Source organism: Varanus komodoensis, unplaced genomic scaffold, assembly GCF_004798865.1.
Source record: "Varanus komodoensis strain SLA01 unplaced genomic scaffold, ASM479886v1 scaffold2, whole genome shotgun sequence".
NCBI lineage: Eukaryota > Metazoa > Chordata > Lepidosauria > Squamata > Varanidae > Varanus > Varanus komodoensis.
In genome coordinates this window covers 46415220-46441018 of record NW_025335568.1, presented here as the reverse complement: position 1 = coordinate 46441018, position 25799 = coordinate 46415220, and the positions used below count along the sequence as shown (strand labels likewise).

At 39.3% G+C, this 25799-nt stretch overlaps 1 protein-coding gene across 1 annotated transcript in view; it reads right to left on the bottom strand.

The window, feature by feature from the left end:
• The window catches only part of MEOX2 (mesenchyme homeobox 2), a 73489-nt gene extending 52891 nt beyond the window's left edge, over positions 1-20598 (bottom strand). Inside the window, exon 1 of the mRNA XM_044429497.1 lies at positions 20061-20598. Within this exon, the coding sequence (XP_044285432.1) occupies positions 20061-20598 (538 nt within the window). The remainder of the gene's footprint in view (positions 1-20060) is intronic.
• Between the last annotated feature and the right edge of the window lie 5201 nt (positions 20599-25799).

Sequence of the window (25799 nt, the reverse complement as noted above, 5' to 3'; positions counted from 1 at the left end):
ACCGCCAGGTTTACAGTATTTGGCAACTGCTGGCTTCCATTATATGTGAAATTGTTGATTGGACCAGGCAATGAAATCCAATCAGTGAAATAATTTTGTTTGAAAGTATGGCTTCCCAGCCAAACATCTGCAAAACTGGGCACTTGGAATATATATATGCGAGCTCTGGTTTTGCAGAAAATATACCCCTGCATCACATTTACAGAAATAATTAACTATATTTTACCAATTATTGATGCAAATAAATGAGGAGGCAGACACAGCAGCTTTCACATATATTCCTTCCCCGCTCTGGGCAGCTTTTCTGGACTCAGAAACTCTGGTTTGGTATTACTGCTGAACTCAGCAATGACTGCGTACTACAGGGCCACATGCATCCTTCCTCATATAGTAGCTAACTGTGCATCCCAAATGAGTTTAGGGCTACTTCTCTTGTAGCATTTTAAATTCACAGAAGACTAACCAGGAGGGAATAGTTAGGTAAGATGCTGTGCCTAACTGTGAGCTCCACTAATTTTAGTGACAATGTGAAGGATGCTACTTCAGCTTCTGTAATGCAACAAGGCAGCAAAATGATTTGCAGTATGGCAGCGAAATCCTCCGCATCATGCTATTTGCTTCCCATGACTTTTCCACTGTTGTTATTGTACCAGTATTGTTGGCAGCAATGCTAGCTCTTAGGAGTCAGGCTGTGGTACCAAGGGCTGTGGGCAACCATATCTGTATGTCGTGAACTGAAGGGGACAGGAAATGGTTAGCCCTGAGACGCCAGGTATCAGGCCTACGTTTGGCTTCAGATGCAGAGTGAGACAAAGGGTCAAATGTAGTGTTTGCCCTATTTCAGCTTAACTGGTTTCTGGATCATACAGGGAGGAACTGAGCAAATGGCTGGAGCAAAGTCCTTTGTAAATCTGGCAGGCATCCTTTCCATCTATAACAACCTGAATATTTAGGCTACTTACTCATTTTCCACTGCTCCTCCATTTTTCTGCCAGCTTTTTCTAGCTTTTCAATTATTTAATATACTGAGGTGAATAAAAACATTATTTCAACAGCATGTCCTTTCAGATATTCCTTTACATTTACTACCTCTTACCTATTAAGCAGACAGCAAGTTCAATAAGTACATAGGCACATACAATTACAAGCCATCCAAAATAAGTATTTAAGAGGTGTATAGACTGGTATAAAAGTTTAAACCCACCTAACTTGGCAAATGGCAGAATAAGAAAGAGGCTGAGCAGACTGAAAATCAACACATAAGGAAAATGTCATAACTACGAGGTCAGTGTCTGCTAAGGCTGCCAGATCAAAATGTGAAAAATAAGGGACATTAGAGTTAAAATAGCTGAACTAAAGCCAATGAGGACTTAGTATGCTTTGGAAGTATATGTGATAAGCTTTTAAAGTAAGGGGAAGTATACCACCATAAACACACTGTTAAGTTAAAAAAAAGCAGTAATCTAAAAGATTGTCTAGATTGTCTATGAAGGTACGACACTGTGTAGCTATATGTGAAACATTTATAACAAGCTAAACAGATCTTCAAACGTGTTTATTTTGTTCTGTTTTTGTAAAGGCCTATGCTTGCTAACTTTCCTTGAAGTACCATGGAAGGGCATAATAAGAAGAGAAGGGAAAAATAGGTGGAAAAGACAAAGAACTGTAATCTCTTCCCCTGTAATCCCTTTTAATTTTTAAAAGAGAAGTTTTGCGATATTAAGGGTGCTAGGAAACCAAACTATCTAGTCAGAGGTGACCTAGGATATTGGAAGGAAATTTCAGAAAGGGAATCCATGGTTTTTAAAGCTATTTTTCAGCATGCACATATGCTGCTTTGTAGCCTAGAATAACGAATTAATTTATTTTAAAACTTCCATTAATGCACAGCTGTGAGGGTATGCATGTAGTAACCATTTTATTAAAAAGGCATTCAGAAATAACAGTGTGACTTCATGTTTCTCCTGCAGCTGAAACACTATGAGGTATGATTTTTGATATGCAGATAGCTATGGCACTATTTAAACCATCTATATTGATGGCCCTACTTTTTAATTCATTAATTTAATTTACATTTTTGTCTGATTATATGTTGTGCTTTATCTTGCTTATTTATTGCAATATTTTAAATTTATTATTTTAAGTAATCTTATTATTGGCATTTTTATTGTAATGGTCATTCAGAGAACATGTTGCTAACAGGTGGCTAACATTTATTAAATTGTTAATAAATAAATGAATAATAAATACATGATAAAGCATCCATAACCTTCCAATCTTTTCCTAGTTCTCCCATAATTTCAATACTATGCACAGATGTGTATCATTTGATTGCATTATGAACATGGTGAATTCGTTAATGTGTACCCACAGAGCAGCAATTGTGTTTTCAAAATACGGACAGGACCCGATTGAGAAAAAAGGCAGGGGGATATCAGTGTCAACGCTACCTTAATAACAGATTAGTTACCTAGACTTTTTTGGCCTGAACCAGAATAAAATGAAAACAACTTCAGCAAACTGCTGAAATGATTTTTTTCCCCCTGCAAGGAAGCCAAGGGGACTATAAGACTCAAATTAAAACATTTTGCCTCATTCTAGAATAGGCTAATATTGTCTGTTGTTTGTCCTATGCCTTTCTGTTCCCATTCTACCTAACATTGCATAAACTGCTGTGATGCCCTGAAATGTTAATAAACAGCAGAAAGAACAGGGAGCCTAAAACTGTAGCAATGTCAGAAATGTTCATTGTTGAAATAATATTTGCATTTTGCATTTTCCTTCTGCATTTTATTTTTAGTACAGGGTAAATTTACAATTTTACAAAATCCTGTGGACCCTAGAGATCTTCTGAGGAGCCAAAGGATGTATCAGATTCCCACATCTGAGGTCCGAGGTAGAGGTAGTACTCTGAAGTGGGAAATCTGTTATCTTCCCCACCCCTGAAGCTGGTGTGGTAAAGTGCAGACCAGCCACCCCTCCAAGATCAAGAATGCAAATTCAGGGAGGGAGGAAAGGGGGTATTTGGGGGCATGGGGTGGAAAGAAGTCTGAAGAGGCCACGAGGCAAGCTACCCTCCATGCTTCTTCCTCTGAACACTTTTGCTAGACAGGGGAGAAACCCATCTAGCAAAAATTTAGAACAGAAGAACATGGAGGTGAATATTGCCATGACTGTCTCCCCATTCTGTATAGCATGTCTGTAACCTGTATAGTTGGAGGGTTTATGATGATCAAGGGTACAGACCTATGGGATTCTCCTTGTAGGACTGAACTATTAGCATGCATTTGAAGACTGTGTTTATATCCTATTGTGTATATTTAGGTGAGTGATTCCAGTTTTTGCTAACTTTGATTGCTGTTCTGAAAAAACATTTCTTTCTTGGTTTAGTTCCTGAATTTCTACCTGCTGTTGAAATTAAATTGACATGTCAAATAAGAATGATTATACAAACACAGCCTCTTCCTAGACAATAGTTACCTTTCATAGTACTTCCATGTTCTTGCCAATTAGTGATAATCCATTCCTTTATGAGAAAAGGGGTTGATTATACTGTTGCTTGTGTGCATGTGGAGAAATGCCAATCATTACAACATCATACAAAGTTCTCATTGAATTATACATTGAATTTTGCATGAAGTTCACGTATTTTCTAATTTTGATTGAAATCTGTTTTTACAGCAGTGTTGTGTTGTTGCTTCATAAAGAAATGGTTGATTTCAGTGTGATGATGGTATGGGAATGCCTAATAAGGTGCTATATTTTCAAACAGTGCAGTGATTCTAAGGGGAGCTTTATATACCGTCTTCTTAATACAACTGTTTCTGTCATGTGTATGTGTCTGTCAAAGGCAACATCTTCCCTAACGCTTATTTCATGTCTCTCAAGAGAGAAACTATCGCCATCAAACAAATAGCCAGGAATTTCAAGACTGTTTTACCATGGCACACTTTTAGACTTGAAAAAGGGGGCTACTTCTACCCCACATGAACCTAACCTCATCTTCAGGAGCAGTAAGTATGGGATTCTTTTAAAGGCAATTATCCTTCGTTTTCTCTGGCAGCTGCTGGGCAGAGCAGTCATTGTGTGAAATCATCCCCATCAGAAGCATTTTCTTGACAGTATAAAACTGTTTAAAAGCACAGATGTAAGATTACAGGTGAAAGATAAGACAGTTGATAAGATTCATTTCTGGCAGGAAATCAGTTATCACCCAAGATGTGTCAGTTCTGAATAAGATTATGCTTAAATTCATCCCTTGCTTAGGCCTCTCAGATGGACAAGGTATCAACAAGAAGTCAACATAGGCTTTAACATCTATGAAATCCTTTTATTGTCTTTGGATAATGTCTTGATTTACTATCTCAGGCTGATCCCCATAAGATTATTATTTTACTTCACAAAGGTACCCTGAAGTTGGCTTTTTATAAGTAAGATTAATTTAGCATTCATAAAAATTAGGTGATTTATTCCTGGCTAGAGCCAGGTGTAGCTCAGACAAAAAGCTGTAAAAATGTCTCTGAAAGAACTGTGCAAATGCATCTCAATCCTGACTCTCAGTTCTCCCTGCTATTTCTGTCCTGGAACAGAAGCCTCTTGAGCTGAGCCTTTAGTTTGTGCCAAACTGTGTAGCGGGTTTGTGAGATGGAAAATAAGTTCTCTGGGGACTGGCTATAGACTAGCCAATTTATAACTCATACAATCTAATTCTCATTTCAGTTACACTCTTCAGTGTTGAGTCTCTAATACCCTGATCCTAAACAAATTAGCCAAATCACATTGAAATCAATGTTGCACGTGCATAACGTTAGGCTAACTTTTCACCACAAGTCATTATCTAGAGAAATTAGGCATGCCTAACTCCTGCTAAAACTAATACTATTTAAAGAGCAATGTTGGAACTAAGTTCCATCAAACAATGAGACCTACTACTGAGTTAATGACAACATTTGTCTGTTAAGCACTTAGCTGTGGACAATATTTCTATTAATTTCTATGTCAATCTAGAAAAAGTAAAGCAAATTTATTTGCATTTTCCTGTCAGGAATTTATACATTATGTGGAACTTATGTTCCATTGCCCATGCTTCACTAAATTTTAGAATGGAGTGGCTCCAAGTATGAGTTTACAGATTCTGTCCACACAGTGCATGACCCATTCCAAACCTGGCTCAAGACCCACAGACTTTCCTGGTTCCAGATGGACGCTCCTAGCACCTTCTTCCATCCCTGTTGTCACTAAAAGGACTCTTAACAATTCAGATTTACCAAATAGGTGATGATTTTTGCCATAATGGAGAGAGAGGCCCACAGTAGTGCCTCTGCTATACCTAAAACACTAGGTATGCAGTCAGGGCTCCTGATCATTACTGGGTCTTTTGGGAACACAAAAGACTGTAGTTCCCAGGGATTCTACGACCAGCATGAAGGCCATGTCAGGATGTCTGTCCATTCCAAGCATCGTACTCCATCTTCTAACAGGTACGCTTTGTGGGAAGAATAAGGATAGGAGGTTCACTGGGAAAGGGTTGAGAACTCATTTCTCAACTAACTACTGACAGTGTTCTTGATAGTATGATAATATTAGGGAATTGTTTATTTGAGAGGAGAATTAACTTAATTTAGCTGGGTGTATTCTGAATTGAAATGTACAGGCGTGCCTGTCACTACATATACATGCAAAATTATTAGTATTGTTCTAAATAAGTACAGTGCACTTCCACAATTTATTAATTCCTAGCTACATTTATAGCAATATTCATTCAAACAGATTTTTAAACACTGTTAACAAATGAAATGACTTTCAATCATTAGAAAGGAGTTATCTATTTAAAGTAGAAAGAATATCTAAATCATATTTGCCTTTTTTTCTTCACCCAGCTACTTAAATAGTATGGTACCCTAACACTTAGGATGATCTAAAACTTCAGCTCTGCTGAATTCAAACTGAAAAAAGTCCACATACTTCCAGTGCAAGTTATTTAATCAGCAATTATAATGAAGTGTCAATTTAGCCAGAACAGTGTTTTCTTTTGTTTGTAATAAAGAAACCATAATAAACAAAATAGGCACAAAAGCCTATACTTCGTGAGGTTGTCTACAACTCTTCTGCAGTCTTTTTAACATGTAGAAGCCATAATTAGGCATTAGGATGTTTTTAATCCAATAGGGTTAAGGCAGCTGAACCATGTTGCAAGTTGGTGAAGTTTCTTGCAGTCCTATTTTAATATTTGCTCTTTTAATGGAAAGCTACGCTGACCTATCTATAGTTCATTTCCAGGATGCTCTCTCGAAAAGTGATTGCCAAATTATGAGTTGATACAGCTTTGTGAATAAATTACCTGTCGGTGAGGCACAAAGGAAGGAGGTGATTTCTAGACCAAAGTGCAGGAATAACATGTACCTGCATAAATACTATTGCCAGGTATCTCTCGACTAAAATGTGCAAACATCACTTTACTACTCAATGAAGGTAAGTTTGAGTTCCCTTGCAATTAAAAGCTATAGCTATATTTTACCCAGCATCCCCAGGCAGGAGAAGAAAATCCTGCCTGAAATATTGCTGCCAGTCAGTGCTGACGATGCTGGAGTAGATGAACCAAGGATCCGCATCAGATTCCTTTGTTCCTAGCCATCATTGTACAGAGGGGCCCTTTCCATTTTACAGTGGGATCCATTTATGATGGCCTTGATGTAAATTCCATTTCAATTAAGAAATGACATTGATTCCTATATTTAATAACTGATATGTAAATAGATCTCTCCTTTATTAAAATGTTTTGATGGTTTAGCATGTATGATACTTTGAATATATTAATCAATATGCAGTGACAATGCTAATCTTAATTTCTGCTGCATTTTCACTGCCCAAAGTCTTCACTGTTCACCCACACAACAGCACTGTGAGGTACAATACTGTAGTTTTCTCTATAGAGATGGACAGATAAGATCAGTCAAGGACTGGCTTCAGTGCTTTCTCTGGCGAACACTCTATCCAATGGATTCCCGCACAGGCTCTCATTGGAAACACAGGCATGCTTTTTCTAGTGTTATACAACTTCTAAGTTATGTTATTAAAATGCACTGTTAGGATAACCCCATAATTACTTATGTCAAACAAAGGAAAACAAACTGAACCATAAATTGGTTTATATACTGTCAGGTTGAATTTCTGTGGGTTTATATGCTGCAATACAGACCTAAATGAAGAACCTTGCTTAAAAGCCATAACAATACAAAAGGAAGGAGGAATGACAACTGGGAAAGAACCCAGAATCATTTGCCTTGTGTCTGTGTATGGCACCATCATGTGCACGTTTAGACAGAAAAAAGGCCCCAGAACTCCCAGCATTCCTCAGCACTGTGGGACCTTTTGTTATCTAAACTTCATAGGATTGCATCCTCATTGTATTGTTCCCTCTGATATCAGGCCAGTTGAATGAACTTGTACTACCAAGCTGTGGCAATATTAATGCCAACTATTAATGCCAACTGTGTTGGCAATATTAATATTTTTGTTTATTCATTCCAATTTTTTCACTTTTAGTAGAAATCAATGAAGTGGATTAAATGAAGTGGATTAAATCTGGATACTTAGAGGATGCACTAAAATCAATGGGGTTTAAGTCAGTCATGAATAAGTAAGTCTCGCTGATTTAAATGTGCCTAAGTAAAACTAAATATTGAGGCAAGCCCCAAATAAATAAAATAATTATAAAAATAACCTCTAACAAATAAAATATTATAAAAATAATAAAATAAAAGTAAATGATATTGATGTGTAACTTTGCAGCAGCTGTCAACTAACTAGAAAAGCCTGCTGTGATGAAGGTTTTCATGGTCCTTCATGGTTACTGTAATGGAGTGAAGAAAAAAGGAAGCAAAGGAGAGAACACACCAATGATATGAAAAAGGGGGTATGTAAATGAAATCTCAAGGATGCACAAAGGTAACAATGTTATTGGTTCAATACATTTAAAAATACTTATTTTTTAAGGGGGCAGAAGACACCACACCATTACATTCTCTTATGATCTGCAACCCAAAGATTTGGTCAGATAGTTCACTGGTAAACAAATCCCAAAATGAGTTGGAACAGTAAGAACCTTATTTTTATGCATCTTTGAGAATTCAGTTGCCTTGCAGTCCTCATCACCACTGCTTTAAATAGATATAATGGCTCGACTTTAGTGGCCTCTGAAGATTTTTCAGGAACAGCAGTATGGAGCAAAACTAGAATTCTTTGCCAAAGTCTTCTTTGCTTTATTGTAGTCATTCACTGTATTATATTTTTATTTACAAAAAACGTATTTGTGTTTTATGAAGATAAGGTATTATTTTGCAATCAGCATCCATGTTCTTGTTAATCCATCTGTTAAATACCTCAAACGTAAACCTTGATCTCCTGGACTCGAATAAAGTAACTGTTTTTTGAAGTTTTAGAAGTGTTACAAAATTGAAAAATAATAAATAATAAATAAACAGATTTCCAAGTGCAATAATATATTGTGTCTGGAATCTTATACCTAGTTACCAATGGGGAAGTCCCATTGAATGTAATATGATTTACTTCTGAATAGAGTTATACTTTATAAAATTGCACTGACTGTATAGTATAGTTCCCTTAAGTGTTTTATCCTGCTGCCTTACCTGAATAGCATCTGAGCATGTGATATTACACAGTCATGATTCATTGATTTCTTCAAGTGATTAGAAGAACACTTTTAAGTAAGTAAAAGCTTTTTAAGTAAATACAATTATTTTACTAAATTTTAGCTAATAAATGATGCAGTTATTGTAAAAGTGCAATGCACAAGCAATTGGATTCCTTCTGGTTTGGCCTAATGGGGTGCTAATAGGAGCAGGCTGCCCATGAAATGGTAAGTTCTTCATTAAATGGATCTAGCAAAGTGGTCCTTTGCAGGTTACTCAGAAGCAAGTTCCACTGTGTTCAGGAGTGCAGCCTTAGTTCTTCATAAATAATACCTTACAGACACATGATAATTTTTTCCAGAAAATGCAAAGGCCCTAATTCCTGTAGCCCTGGATAAAGCAAAATTAATTAACTTCAAAGCCTACTTGAGCACTGAAAGAAAAGTATCTAACTACAAAGCCAAATGTTTCCTACTCCAAGAAAAATATACAATCATCATACATTGATTAATCATTCTATTTAAATTTTGTCCTATTATGCCTATCGTTCCAGAGTTTCCAGTGTTCTTCATTTGCACACATGGAACAGTTCTTTTAATGGTTAGAAACATCGTATAAATAGATGGAAAGCACTTTAATTCATATCATGTTTATTTCATCCAAGTATGTATGACACCTATCCAGTTTTCCTTTCTTTTTTTATTTATATGGGTCAGTCTTGGTATTTGCCATCCAAGTTCTGCTAGGGTTGCTTGAATCATCTGAGGAAGGATACATCAACACATTTATTTATTTACTATTTCCATTTGTATGCCACCACAATAGCTCACAGTTGAGCTCTTTGAGTGGCTTAATGATTAAACAACCTAACATTCTAAAATCAGTAACTCTAAAAACAATCCCAAAACATTAATAATAGAAAACATAACCAAGCAAATTAAGATCATTACATAAAAACTTCAAGTAAACTATTTTAAATAAATAATATAAGCTAAAATAAAACCATAAGCCAGGGTCAAGTTAAAATCAAAATTACCGTTAAAATCAACTGTTAAAATAGCTGGGGTCTGCATGGGGTCTAGGACTGGTTCCAAATAAGGTTTTTACTGTTTTAAACTTGAGGTTTGCAATGAATCACACTGCTTCATTTACATAATTTTATATGGGGTCCAGACAATTACTATTTATAGTCTCCCCATGTTTTCCCATGGCTTTCTTTGTCATTTTTCCTACCATTAAAAAAATCTGTTAAGGAAGAAATGATGTAAAGCTGCAGAATGGCTTATGAGGAACAGCTCCTCTGTCTCGAGGTATTCAAGAGGAATTCCTACTTTATTGCTCTGAATAAACTTACCCTAATATACTCTAGGAATAGATGAGAAACTCACTGCATAGGTTTTTTAATAGGATTTGCCCATTTTGCACTTTGCAGACCTAGATCTGGTCCTGAATGTGACTGGGGTCAGAAGTATCTACGTTTATAAGCTTGTCATGCATTCTGCAAACCAAACCAAGTTGGGTTTGACAACAAGTCCACATTTGAAATACACACAAGGGAAAAATAATACAGTTACAAACAAAAGCATGTTTTAGTCAATGGGTGTATACATCCAAAGAGGCATACATTTAAAATGTTCAGAAATGTGTGTGTGTGTGAAGTTTATAAGCTAGTGCAGAAAGGAGATACAGTAGAATGAGCTTGACCTAAATACACAAAACAAAAAATTACAACCATCACCTTGGTGAGAACAAATTTGTATTCCATTATTCTGTGGTAGTTCTGCCATCTCACCTACTGCATGGTAAACCAGTAGGTCTTAATGAAAAACACATCATTTAGAAATGAAACTGAGTTACTACTGAGATACGCCAGATTCCAATCTCTAATGCCCCAAAAGCTTATTGTACATTTTCTTAACAACTTGGCCAAAAGGGACAAGATACATAATGTGAAAAAAGATCATTCATCTTTTATATAATTCATAAACAGGTTTATTTAAGCAGGAAGTTACATTATTTTAACATTCACAAAACTGGAATTTTTAAAAAATGAAAAGCAAAATATTATCCCTGAATTAGTATGTTCCTGGGTGACATAAGCAAGTCTTCACAGCTGTAATGGCTACAAGATATGGATAGCAAGGAACAATTAAAAGTAGGTCCAATGCCTTTTTGGCAGAAAGCAGAGTAAAATGCAGCTCAGGTAATATCATTTCGAAAGCTTCAGATCAAAGATGAGTAAACAAGAGTCCTAGCTAAAAGATTATATAAAATCTTGTCTGACAGCTAACTGAAGGATCCAGACTGATGCAAGAAGGAAGAATATTAGTTTAGAAAGGATGAAGTGGTTCTTCTGTCAAGGGGATCTTACATAACCATTCCTAACAAAGGCATCCTAAATATAAGCAATTCTTTCCTCTCCACTTCATGTGTCATCTCTTACAATAGATTAAAGCAATAAATGAAAGATGCTCACTCATCATCTAAAGTCCTGATTCAGGTGACTTTGTGTGCTGAAGTCCAGGGGACTTGTGTACTAGGAGCAAAGTTCTCTCCCCAGTGCTACCAACCTTATTGAATGCTTTTACATCAAGGTCAGCCTATCTCTAACCGTGCCTGCCTTCAGGTGCCAAATGAAGACTTGGCTTTTCAGGAAGGCATATGGAATATGTTGATATTGCATGTTTGTTTTTGTTGCTGTTTTTAGCATTGTGTTTATTACCACTTTGTTTTTCTTTTGCTTTGCAAAATATGTTTATATAAACTTGCTTTGATATTTTAGTTTTATATTAGCTATTTTTAGTTTATCTGTATAGAAAAGAGATCCTAAAGAAACAAACAAATAAATCTTGTAATGCAGTGGAGAATGTAAGGCTTGTACTAATGGGGCAAATACACATTTGAATGATTTTCTAGCATCTAGGAATGTCAGTAAACAATAACTACATGCAAGTCTGGGCTTTTAGTATCAGAGGCAGTTCTGCCCATGCCCAGGCACACACTTAAGACAAGCATAATTCAGGAATGTAATATATTCCAACATGTACATGACACAAATCTGTCTTGTTAGTGGGTTGTGGGAAGTGCTTCTTCATAGTCTGATGTCACAACACTTTAGTAAAGATTGTGAAAGGGATACAACAAGGATTAGTCAAATGTATCAACCACAGGAATCTTGTGTATCAACCACAAGATAGTGCTAAGAATCAGTTACATAGCACTATCACCTCAGGGTCATGGAAAAAGAACCTACAGATGCTCCTGTACTAGAATGGAATATAGAATGCACCATGGGAAAATGGCTCCTGGACCATTCTGGAAACATGAATCAGGACTTAAACTGAAGTTTACAAGATAACCAGATATATGGAACCACCCTACTGCAACTCTTTCTTTCTAATAAACCACAGAATATAACATTTCATGAGTGTCATAAGCAAATACACTAGTATCAATTTTCTGGATCACATAGCACAAATATCCAGTTCTCTAAACAAACAAGCAAACCTGGATTGCTATGAATGAGTGAGAATACGTATAAGCTGGCTTCTTCTACCTAATATGTCCTTCTGAAAGTAGTGATGGTAAACCACCCATTCCTGGTTATAAACTATGGTTTGTTGGAGGAGAGACAACCAAGAATTAGAACCCAGATTTAACTCCAGGTTCTAATGCTGGGTTATTGTCACCCAAAAATCCAGAGTTCCCAGTATGCACACACTACTACAGAACTCAGGGAAAGCATATCCTGGGTTGCTCCTAAATGCCCACTTTTTAACAAGACATAACACTAGTGGTCACATAAAATGTGTCTACTGAGAAGGAACTACCAGCTGATGGACAACTCGAACATCTAGGCATCCCTTCCTATGGTTCTTTCTTTTTAAACCAGGCATGGAGTGAATAGTCCTTCAAATAGAAAACACTTTCAGAATTGAGTATATTCCTCTTGCAGCCTTTCAAGTTGAGGACCATATTCCATAAAAGAGGAAACATGGCCACCTACTTAAATCATAGCACCATCACAACCACAGGAATAAGACAGAGTCTGTTTCTGCTTCCCTGATAAGCACATGGACATGGTACAATGGGATTTACTACTGGGTATATGAGAGTGGGATTTCAGCACTTTTATGATGATACAGCATCTGTGGTCCATTTCATGGTTTACTGTATTATTCTCATATATGCATACCATTATACTACTTTAAAGGACTTATCTTTGTCCTATTCCATTTACATAACTTTTAGCACACCTGCATTTTTTCAAAAAGTGTTATTCTATCAAATCAATAAATCAAATTAACACAAAAGCTCTCCATAGTTAATCTTCTGGCTCATCATCTATCACAGTTATTCTCCGGTTGTGGCATGTCTTACTATGACTGCAACCCTAAGTTCACTTAGTTTGAAACTAGAAAATACGACTTATTTCTAAATGGACTTGCGAATCAAGATTGAGCTGTGCTGCAGAAAGAAAGACATATTATGTGTTTCTACATTTTTATACTACACTCCACCCACAAATATGCCCCTGGTTCAAAACTGAAAGCTAACCCAAATCTCTTTGGAATGTCAAAGGTTTCTCACTTTCAGTTAGGCCTGCAATTCTATACCCATGTACCTTGAACTCAATGGGTATTGCATGAGTAGATGAGATTGCAATATGCCAGTTTAAAATGTATTACTAAGAGCTATAACAAGCATAGTTTTTACATCTGAGTGTACAAAACCCCCCAATATCTGGCATTTTTCTGACATGTTTGCAAATAATTATTAGTGCTTTTTGCTGTACCTATACATGATGACAGTACAGAAGTCGAATAGCTTGTGCATAGCCAATGGGGTAGAGCAGACTCATTGCTTCCTGTCCTTGCTTTGGTGGATCATTCCTCTTCAAGACAACGTCCTAATACCCCTCAGTGGTACATCTAGGGCTGGACTTTTGCTCTAAAGACCAAGACCTAGCATTCCAGGCGGCCTGCAAACAGCCAGTCAAAAATCAGCTCCAGGAGCTTGCCGCAACATTCTCTCTTATTTTTCAAAACAAGTTATATTCACTGTGTGGGAAGCCAGGCATGTTCATGGTTATAGATGCTCACTGTATTATGTGTATGTTATTAAAGAGACATTATCCCTTTCCATAACAAAATAATGTGTATTTCCAAGTAGATGTGTTTAGCAGCAGGGTAGCAGTAGCAAACTCAAATGTTATGGAGAAAGAAAAATGTTGTCTGCTTCACAACTGGAGCACACAATGCAAGGTTATTTAAAGAGGGCTCCTGTAACACCATTCAGTCCAAGGTTTAATATGAACTACCGGCTGCACGGATCCTTTGCCACAATATTGTAACCACACAAGATACTGTTAAATGTAATATTTTTGAAGACTCTGAAATATGTTTCCACTGGGTTGGATCCAGATTTAGATAAATCAATAGGACTCAGTCAATGGGACTATTTGATGACTATGTCCAGATTCAGCATCTTATGCTTAACATTCAGTAAAAATATTTTGTAACATTTAGAAATTGACCATTATGGAGAAAAATGTTCAGTATTTTTTTCAATTTTTGAACCTATGTCATAGTCCTATTTTCATTTGCCAATAGGGCTGAAATTATGAAATTAAGATAAAAGTGAAATGATTAATTTTTAACTGATATACCACATTATTTAATACAAATATAGTAGCCATATAGATAGATAGTATCTATATATGCTGGGGCTCAGACAAGGTGCACAAACAAAATGTTTTACAGCTTAGGTGTACTGTTTTACATGAATATTATTCTTTACTATTGTTGTTGTGTACTGTGACTTAGCAAGTACAGCCCTAAGCTTTCAAGTTCCTGAGGTAGAACTGCAAATTATGTCCAGCTGGATGCATAATACCTAAAGCTGGTTGGGTTATTAAATGCCACAGTGTCTTCTCTTCTACTTTAGAAATAGTAGTAGTAGTAGAAATAATAATAATAATACTAACAGCAACAACCAAACAAACTTTTGCTGCTCTTGCATGCCATCCAAAATGAGTTACCCAAGAACACTACCTCGTTTTGCCGAATGCAGAATTGTGAGTTAGATAAAATTATTTGACATACAACTGTAATGGCCTACAGAAGCAATTCTATGCATTTTAAGACAGAAAAGTCTACAGCTCCCAGCATTCCTCAAACCCTAAATATTAAACTGATTAATCCACTGGTGGAAATAGTTTCTGTTCTACTCAAGATATATTGTCCTATCAGTTTTGATCATGTAACCTAACTACAATATGCAGTAGGCCATGTGTTTTGCTTTTGTTGTGATTCCAAAGTACTGTGCAATTTGGAGCTTGGAATTTATAATCAGGTCCCAAGATGACATAGAAAACTGCTTTTTAACTTGAGAAGACTTTCAAAAGCAGTTTTCAATATGGCACAGGATACTGCTACTCAAGAAAAAAGTAAAGAAGATACTGCTGGACCTTCACAAGTCTTTGGCCATGGTCTAAAGAGCTAGCTAAGGTGTACTGAATGGTTTTGAAATAATCTGTAGGATTTCATCCATTCCCTGAACAACAGATGCCTCCCATACTTAAACATGCACTTTCCATATCAAAACATCTCTTCCAAAAGTTCCCTTAGCATGTGGCACGGGCAATTCCTGCTTGCAAAACATAAGTTCCTATGGGTAGTAGGAACTAGATGATTTTTTTCCAGATTTGTAGCTATTGGATGCACTTAAAATAGCTGTTTGGATCCTGGACTATATGATTTGACATTATAATTCATGATAGATGATGTTTTGATAATAAAATCCAAACATAATTAACAAATTAACTTTGTCAGGAAAATAGTCTAGCAAATATGTTTTACTTGTGTGTTAGCGGCATGTTGAAAGGCATAAGAACTTTGATGAATCAATTCTGCTGTTCCTTTTGAACAGGTCATTTTTCCTACTGAAATGTTTTAGAGAATAATCAGAAGTCATAAAAATAATAAAGAATAATCAGAAGTTGTTTCTGTTTCAGTGCTGGATTTTTAATGTTATGTATATGTATTAAATTATACACTGTCCTGAGAGTCCTTTGGGTTATAGGAGTATAGAGATGCAATAAATAAATAAATGTAGTTCATTCAGTTAACGCACATCTATCAAATCATTTTCTCAGAAGTTGTATTTTTAATAAGTACATTGGTCAACAAACACACATGCACATAAAGGTGTTCCTTGGAAAATACACCAGATATTTACAAAGTAACGCATCAAACAGTACTGCTGGACAATCTGCTTACTGGCATTTCTCCAGGACCCTTATGTAAGTTCAAATTCAGTAAAGGAAGATTCTGCAGAAAGCATTTCATATTCATTATTAACAAAGTATAACACACTGAACTCATGGAGTTTAAATAGGTTTACCTTTGTGTTATATTATAGCCTGTTAAGATCAGGATACTAAGATTGGAATGTAGGATTTCAAATAGTTTCCTCTTCGTGGTTTTATTATTTTAATCTGAAGCTCTTCTAAATGTGGGCAGTACAAATAAATTGTACTGATACCAATGGAAATTGCTAAGAAAGTGTGTTAAATGGTAAGTTAGAAAAGTTTGGCCAAAAAAAAGCTATTGGTGAAATATTTATAGGGTATAATTTACACAGGTATTTTAAAAACAAGCTAAATTTCCTTTTCATCATCCATTAAGTTATTTTAATTAATATTCTTAATATGAATTTAAAAATGAATGTCTTCATGTATGTAAAATGCAGTGTCCTTTTGTATTACTTTCAGTAACTTCATCATCGCTAATTTCATTCTCAGTAGCATATGAATGCTAGGAATAGTGTATGTGACTATTCAATTACATAGGTTCTTGTAGATTTTTAACAAAAATTATCCCCAAAAAGTAAAATGCAGACTCTTAATTATGCTATCTTTATTAATTCAAGATGCAAAACAGTATTTCTTAACTAAGGTTGAAACTATTTTGATAGTCCTTTGAAATTGCTACACTCTTCTTGTTCCAAGTGTTTTACAGTTATGACTTTAAGAAGATTTAAGAATGGTTTATTAGTTAATGGAGCAATTGAAAATATCTGGCATTCAACTCCCCTCTCATTAGATGGATGCCTTGAAATCAATAGGTCTTGCATTATTATTGGGTGTTCAGAAGGGTGGGATAACCACTATAAATACTTTGAGATAGTTCCTCTGTATAGAAGAGCAAAAACAATTAACTATCTTCTATAGTTACATTAACAGTGAAATAAAGATGGTAACACATAAAAAGCTCCAGAAGATAATTAGGTGAGGAGTCATGTTACCCAAAAGAATAAATATTTAGGAATGTGATTACTAAATAGAGGAAAAAAAACCTTCTATCTGAACATCATTATCATCCAGAAATCACATTGATTGGTGAATTAATTTATTAGATTTAGATTTGTTTGCAGCATATGTTCAGATTGCAGTAAAGCAAATACTTAGTACTATGCTGGAATGCTGAGGTTTTTATATGAAAGAAGTGTGATGACAGGCAATACAGATCATTTAAAAAGAAAGAACTTGTTTCAGGACTGTTGTTGTTCTCATGCTAAGTTACCATATAAAAGTGGGTATATTTTGACAGTGAGTGATATTAACTAGAGAAAACCACTGCAGACACATGGAGGAACTGTCAGCAGTTGTCTACTAATTCTGACGACTGTATTTCCCACTATGTTATCATGCACAGATTGTGTTGGAAACACATGGAAACAGATGACATTTTCCATGTGATTCTTCAGCAGTCAGTCATACACAGTGAAGTTCTCTTAACCTGTTGAAAGCCAGTGCAAAACAAGTGCAAAATTTATTTTTTTTCATCTCTCTGCAAAAGCCTGTTCTACTGTCAAAAACAGACACTCCTTTTGTATTGCCAGTATTCTAATGCAAGTAGGCCTGCGGATTTCTACATCAGTGATGCCAGATGAAGAATTTTTCTTACAATTGTTCATTGTAAGCACCATTGTAAAGACTCAATTATACTTTTCAGAAAACTCTGTACTGTCTTCCCTGATATATTCAGGTTTTAACAAACTCAGTAGTCTAGTTGATGCCTTCCATGGCTTTGAACATGAGATGTTTTAAAATGTATTTGTACACTACATGCATATGTGTCAATACATATGTATAAGTATGTAAATACCAACGGAACTGAATTAGTAATTAACATTTCTCTGAAAAAGTGATTCCTCTGCCATTCTTTAATCATGTCAAATAGTAATTTGAACCAGAAAACAAAACATATATAATGTATTTTAACAAAATCCTGCCAATTTTCTAATACTAGGTTTGGTACGTGCTAAAACATGATACTGATGACCTGAAATTTGGGTTTCTTATCTTTTGTTACACAGGTATTAAGTCTACTCTTCAGAACTGTAGATTAGCCTTTTCTGAAATACTGTTTCACATAATAAAGATTGAAAATGTGGACTATACGGATACAAAAGAATGAGTAATAACCCAATCTTGTACAGATTACTGGGATGTCAGTCATACTAAATTGCTTCTTCTAAGTAATGTTCATGGGATATGGGTGTACAACTGTATTCCTAAAAACAATAGGAGTCATGTTCCCATGGATGTGTTTAGAATTATGCTTTTCTTTAGGTAAATTACATTGAAGATTAGAAACTCATTGTACTTCAGCTTTAAATACCTGAATTTCTGATCTTCATAAAGGAAGTGCTAAAGGACATTAATTTTTAAAAGAAATCTAGTACATCTCTGGTATTGTTATATGGCATTTTTCTTAACATTTTGCAGTTGACATATTTACTATATTTAGTCTTCTACCAATTAAAAATTATTTCCCCTAAAAATAAAGATTAATGATTTGTTGACAAATAGCATATAATAAAAATAGCTTAATTAATCACAGTTTATATCAATTTACTGTGTTTCAGGTAGACAGAACTTTTATTTTTGTTAAACTGTCCTTAGAAATATCTATATTTCCTGATAGATGACATTAAATTTAGACAATCTAGAAAGCAAGTAAATTTTATGGTATTTAAAAATTATATATATGACAGGAAACAACGTAATGGTTTCATTTGTAATTGTTTAATAATATCTGGAACATCCTATTGCTTTGTGTTCTCAAGGAACTTCATCTACCTTCTTATTTCATGTCTGTGTTTGTCTTTAGGAGTTTTCTTATAGGATCAATATCTTTCATCAATAACTGTATGCTTGAAATTTTGGCAACATGTTATTTTGTTTTTTACAGAATCATTATTTTGTTCCAAAATATCTGCAATATTGCTGAAATATACATCTCAATTTTATCTCCAAAACTACTGAACATATAAAAGTACAATGAACTTTGAAGGACATAGGATTTAATTGTAAATGTGTTTAACACTTCAATGCCAAGGAACTCATACTTATTGAAGTTACTCTGAAGTAGCAGTTTTAAGTGTTTTCATGTCATTTCCCACAATTTTACATTTAAATTAGTTTACAGTTATATTGCTTTGCCCTTTACTTGATCAGAAATCGGAATGCATGAGTATTTCTAAGTAAACACATTCTCTGACTAAATATCTATATGTAGGGTGCAAACACTAGAATTTTTAGTAAATATTTCAATAGTATGCATACCAGTGTCCAGTCTCTGCCTGAAGATTATATTGAGAATGTTACAGTGTATACCTGACACACCCACGTGCGTTACACATGTTGCATTACACAGTATTACTTGAGCGATAAGCACTTATAAGTGATTAATGTATGCATTTTTAAGAGTAAGAATAGTTTTCTGCAATTATCCACTTTTAAATAGAAAACGGTTCACATCGGTATAACTTGTGTTATAAGGCAATTCTGAACATGTATATTCAGAAATCCCACTCAATTCATCGAAGCTTACTTCCAAGTGAGTAGGCGTAGGCTTAATCTACACAGATAACGAGAACAGAATCATAAGGACAAACTTTTCAAAGGGGTAGAACATCTCTCCAATTGAGCAACGGCGCAAAGGTACATTAGGCAGTCCGGACAGAAATTAGCCAGGCTCCTTGACCGAGAATGGCACTTCTTGGAAGGAGGGCGGAAGGGAAACCCAAGCGTCGGAGATACCCGCGCTAATCCAGACTCCAAAGACGTTTCCCCTCCGGCCTGTAGGAGAGTCGGGGGTGGTGATGTCACGGTCCATCCCTCGGCCCCTGCCGCTCCCTGCCCGCCATGCGGGGGCCCCGGCTCGGAGCGCCCGAGCCATCCCGGCCCGGGCCAGGGCTGCGCCCCGCCGAAGCGCCGGGACGCGCGGCCAGCTTCCTGGCAGCAGCCCGGCCCCCGCCCGGCTTTCCTCGCCCTCCGCTCCCCCCCGAGGGGCATCCATCCCGCTCCCCGCAGAGAAAGGCCAGGAGAGGCGCGTTTACCTGAGCTGTCGCTTTTCCGCTTGCCCGCGCGCTTCTCGGTGTCCACCGGGGACAGCGCCTGCCTGCCATAATCTCCCGGCGCGCACGTCGCCCCCGTCGGAGGGCTGGTCCCCAGGCTCGAGGAGTTCGAGCACAGTCCCGGCGGGCTGTTGCCCAGCTCCGCGGGCCCTCCCGAGTCGGGCTGGAGGCACAGGCTGTGCCTGGCCGAGGCGGAGGCGGGCGGCGGCGGCGGCGGCGGCGGCGGGGAAGCCATCTGCGGGATGTGCCAGTTCGTCTGCAGGGACTGGTGCTGCTGCTGCGGCTGGTGGTGGTGGTGGTGGTGATGGTGGTGGTGCCCCCTGTGGTGCTGGCTGCCGAACATGCCCTCCTCGTTGGGGTATCCCGCTATGATGCAAGAGGAGGACGACGCGGAGAGCTCCGGGTAGGACATGTGGTCGGAGCGCCCGTGCAGGGCCAGGGCGGACTGCGAGAACGGGTGCAAGCCCTGCCCGGGCGCGTGGTGCGGGCTGCGCAGGCAGCCGAAGAGCGTGTGATCCATGGCATGCAACGCGGCCCCGCGCGCCCGCCCCGCCGCCGGAACAGGAGCCCCTCCTCGGGGCGAGAGGCGCCTGGCTCCCGCGCTCTGCTCCCGGCCAGCCCCAAAGCAAGCGGCGGCGGCGGCGGCGGCGGCGGCTCGCTCCGCTGTAATCCAAGTATCCTGCGCGCAACTCGTCCCGGCCGTGGCCGCGCTCGGATGGTCAAGCAGGCAGGCGCCGAGCTCGCCGCCGGCAGAAAGGAGGTGGTCCCGCACTGGCGCTCCGAGAGGGAAGCGGCTCGCCGAGGTTATAAATACAGGCGCGTGTAACGTGAGCCGGGGGCTGGCTTAGCTGCGCGGCACTGACCAAGGCGAGCTGCCTCCCAGCGCCTGCCAGCCAGTCAGCCCCGCAGCCACCCCGCCGGCGACCCGCAGCTCCCCTCGTCCTGACCTCGCCCCAGCCTCGCCCTGGCCGCGGGGCTCCGCATGGGAGCCCAGGGCGCACCCAGGTTCAGGCGAGCGCTTGCCAACCCGCACTGTGGGGGGCAGCCTGCCTCCTTGGCCTTCCCCCCAGGGACCCAGCCTTGCCCACCTTGCTGGTCTGCTGAAGGACTCCTGGTTCCTACGATCCCCTCTTCCTCCTGCATGGGAAGGAAGCAGGTGAGCAAGTGAGAGGAGGTGGCAACACACCTGGCACCTCTCAGATGCTCTCACCTGGCCTCTCCCTCTCTATGGTGCCAAATGGAGGTCTGGACCCAGCAGGGCAATGCAGAACCAGCAAGCAGATGTGAGAGATGAAAAAATGGTGGCTCCTGGATAGATGCCCCATCTTTTCTTGTTTAGTGCTGATTTTCCCCTGGCCAGCCACATGATGGAGATGGGGCAGGGTAGCTTTTGTAGGAGCCACTGGTGCCTTGCCCATGTATTCTCCTTCTGTCTCTGGGCATCATGGAAGGAAGACTGGGCCTGCTGACAGATGAACAACAGCCATCTCCTCTTGACTCACCTGGATGGAGATCTTCCAGGGCCAGGCAGAGTCCAAACGATTAAGCGAGGAGCAGTGCTCACTTTCCAGCTGGAGTGTGTGTTCTCATTTGCTCACCTGCACTCTTCCTTTGATTAATGCAAGGTTGGGAATGGTCCCCAGTTCCGTGCAAGAAATGAGCTGGGATCCCTATTTGGATGGGTACCTGGTATGATAGGTCATGCCCACTTATTGCAATACAAATATTCACAAAGGGAAGGCTTAGGCAATTGCACCTTCCCACCCAAGGTATTCCTAGTTAAAAACAACTACTGTCACAGTAATCAAACAAGAAAATCTATACATACTTTAAGTATATATACCACTGAACTCGATTTGCTCACAGGGGATGTTGGGTTTGTAAACCACAACACCTTTCCACCACCAGCAGTACCACCACCGCCGCCGCCAAATACCCACACATATTATGTATTGGAACTCAAGCGGACTTTCAAAACAAAGTTCTTGCACTTGCTTTTAAGGCTGAAATTAGAAGGTTTTTAAAAGAAAAATCCAATTGATTGCATGGAAACCCTTACGTTTGCTTAAAGTATATTTCTGGATCTTTCATTTTGTAGCATTTCCAATGTATGAATTTCCAAATATATGACATGGCCCTTTGACATTTCCATGTTCCAAGCAGGGAAGAAACTTCCTTGTCTGTGTCAGTCCATTGAACTCAGGAGCTCAGCATTATTCATCTGTATATCTTTCCAGAGTCCTTGGGGTAGGGGGAATCTATATTAATTTAGCTATCATGATTTCCTTCATTGACAAGTAAAATTATCCCCACCTCATTCTCTCAACAGATTTTTTAAAATAGCTAATTATATGGACATAATATATTAGCTAAAGATGCAGTCCTAAATAGACTTATTAGGCAGTGAAACTCACTAAATGCGATGGGACACACTGCTCAGTAAATCAGCATAGAATTGTGCAGCAAGACTATGTGATCTGCAAGCTGTGGAGTTCATGAGTCAAATCTCCACCTTGGATTTCCAAGATTAATTTAGGAGACCCACTGGCCTAAGATCTCTCTCCCACCACCCCGTTTGCAATCTTGGAATAATACCATGACCTGGGTTTATTACTGGGTTATAAGGATCAGTGAAATAATGTGTGATATGCTATAATAATGTTAGGTATTTTTCCTGATTAAATATTAGACTTCTCATTCCCTGTCACTTGGATACAGCCACTCAGTGTTCAGTGTTGGAACTACGTATCACTCCTTTCTCAGTCTTTTCTCATACTCGCCTGACTATGTGAATGTCAAAAAAAGGGGTACAGTTTAACTAATATTGAGAAAAAGTGTCTCATCTTTTTTGCTGTATATTTATCTCAAAAGTTGATAACTTGGTCTAATTGTATGATATATGAAAATAGATTGTAGAAATTGCTATACCTTTCAAACTTGAGTGTCTCTCAAGAAATGTTTCAGCAGCGATCAGCTCATGTGCTCTAGACTCAAATCCAGATGGCTTAAAGTTGACATTTCCTGGATAAACCAATGTAACTTTATTTATAAAAAAGTTTCTGATCCCTTCTCCTCTTTCACTATCTCATAAGGGATACTTTCTACACAGCTGAAACTTCTCTGTTTGACCCACTGTGGGGCCTGGCCTGAGGCCTGTTTCACCGAAGCAAATATATTTCAATACAGTGAAAAGTTGGTGAACACTAACTTTACTGAGCAATTAGTAATATGGACAATTCATTTTACAGCATTTTACCCACACCTGCCAATTACTTGCTAGACAGATAGATTCCACAAAGGAATTCACAGCCTCAAATTTACAAGAGCTGAGTACCGCTGTGAAGGAGAGGGCATTTTGGGGGTCATTCATTCATAAAGATTGCCCTATGTCAAAGACAACTTGATGGCATTTTCGAAAAAATCTTGAGAAAGCTATTATAGGCATTGGATTTGTGGTTAAAGAATACACGTGGTACTAAATGATTTGGGATTCATCCACAGATATAAAGTCCACCTTTCCCTACGAATTCAAATTAGCCTGCCAGAAATAGTGGCCACCCTGCAGCATCCAAAATCATAATCCATGGTACATTTTTTTGCCACCCCCTATCTATTCAAGTCTGAAACGAGTTATGTTGGTGATCATAGAAATGAAGAGTTTACTTTCCCTTGAAAACCTTCAAGGGCAGAGGGAGAAACATTTGTTCGGTGCAACTCACCCTTCTGCACCCCAAGTGCTTATTCTACTTTAGCTTGATCTAAAGGGGCTGGAAAGGGGCAGAAGCGAATGAATGAATGAATGAATGAATGAATGAATGAATGAATGAATGAATGAATGAAACACGGAGTAAGCAAGTCGTAGAAAGCAATCCACGCATCATTTTCATGTGTGTTGGAAAAAAAGATGCCTGCGATTTGCCAGAGGTTATTTTCAAGTCTACCGGAAAGCAACGAGAAATGGGAAACACTTTGAGGGGTTCGTCTTTGGGGAGGAAAGCCGAGGCCGCTGCAGCTGCCTTGAACGCCAGGCGAGATCCCCCACCTGCAGAGCCGGGCAGGCGCGCAGCAGAGGCGTCTTCCGGGCCTTTCCCCAGCCCGGCAGGGTTCGCGCGTTCCTGGCCGCGCAAGGAGGACGCGAATCCCGCTTTCTGTCCTCGCTCGCCTCGGGGGCAACCGGGCGGCTGGGAGCCCAGAGCCTTGGCGAAGAAGCAAGATCCGGCTGCAAAGCGCTCGCCCCGGAGTCGCTTGACCGCATCGACGTGCGGAGCATCTGCGCGCCCGGGGAGCTCAGAGGCTGCCCGGAACGACCTCGTAATGATCCCCTCCGCTTTCCCCGCCGCCACCGCGCGCGCGCTCCCGCACCCCCCCCCCCGCTCCCCCGACGGGACCGATGTAACACGCGATCGCTCGGAGCGCTTCGGGGGCCCGCCCATCATGGGTCAGGAAAACAGTCCATTCCCAAGGCGCACCAAGAAGCCACGGATTCCCGTCCCCGGCGAGCGAGGCATCCCGCCCTCGAGCCTTCCGCACACGCGCGCACATCCTTTCGGGAAGTGCGCTTTGCGCGCACATTCATTTGGGAAGCGTGCTTTGCGCCCTTGGCGACGCTGCTTGCATTGGCTCAGGTGTCTGGGGATGCTCCAAGGCGCTTCGGGAAAACAAACAAACGCTGGCAAGGGCAGAGGGGCTTTGCATTAGGACCAAGTCCTGCTGATAAAGAAATGAGCATTAGGGACGGAATGGGGGCTCGCCGCCTCCCCTCCCTCGAACGGCTTTTGTTTTGAAAATAATTAGGTAAGAGCATCCCAGATCTTTCGTTTCTCCAAGGAGATGCCAAATCCTCTGTGTGAATGCAACTAGGCACGTACGCACACGCATTTTCATCTGCCACTGGGAAAAAGAAGGGGGGGAGGCTGTATGAGATTTGCAAGAGGTAGTTGCTCGAACGGAAATTGGGCCCTATTTTGTGGGGAAATTAGTTTTGCAGACTTTCTTTAAAAAAATCTAAAAGTTTTGTTCAGCAGCTGCTTCAGTTTGCCTCACAGTTTTAGAGTGAACTGGAACCTGCAGTGGTCTATGGCTGGTAAGAGTCTTTCCCACTTTTTGAAAACTGTTTCTTCTGATAATGTTTAATTATCCGAAACGATTTTGTAGGTTCATATTTCCTGGAAAGGCTAGTGATGGCCATAGTTGCTGGGCACTCCAGAATTACGCTCTTCCCCTCCCTTCAGAAAGAAAAATCTATACTTACAATCTTGATGAAATATATTGTACGTTGTGTTTATCGTTTCAGTATGTGCGCATATATATATAAATGGAAAGGAATGGAAAGAAAGTGCAATGCTGAACCTCTCCTCCCACCCTTTAGCTACTTAAAGCTGCTGTTTTGGAGGAACAAACCTATGTCCACCTCATGAAACATTTACTGATGGTTTGTCAGTATCTAGGTAAGATTTACAGGTGGGTCTATAGGTATAACATCACACTTTATATAGAAATTAGATAGACAGCGTCAAGTTAGCCTGCAATCTATAAACATTTACCTGCCTGTAAGTTCCACTGAAAACAATGAGACTCATTTTCATTAGATATCTGTGGGACAGCCCTGCTAACAACATGCTGATGTCACATGAGGCAATTAAAACCTTTTCCAGAGTTGATTTTGCTTCCATTAAGATGGGTTTCACTGAGCGAAATAACAGGGAGGCACAAACTCGGCAA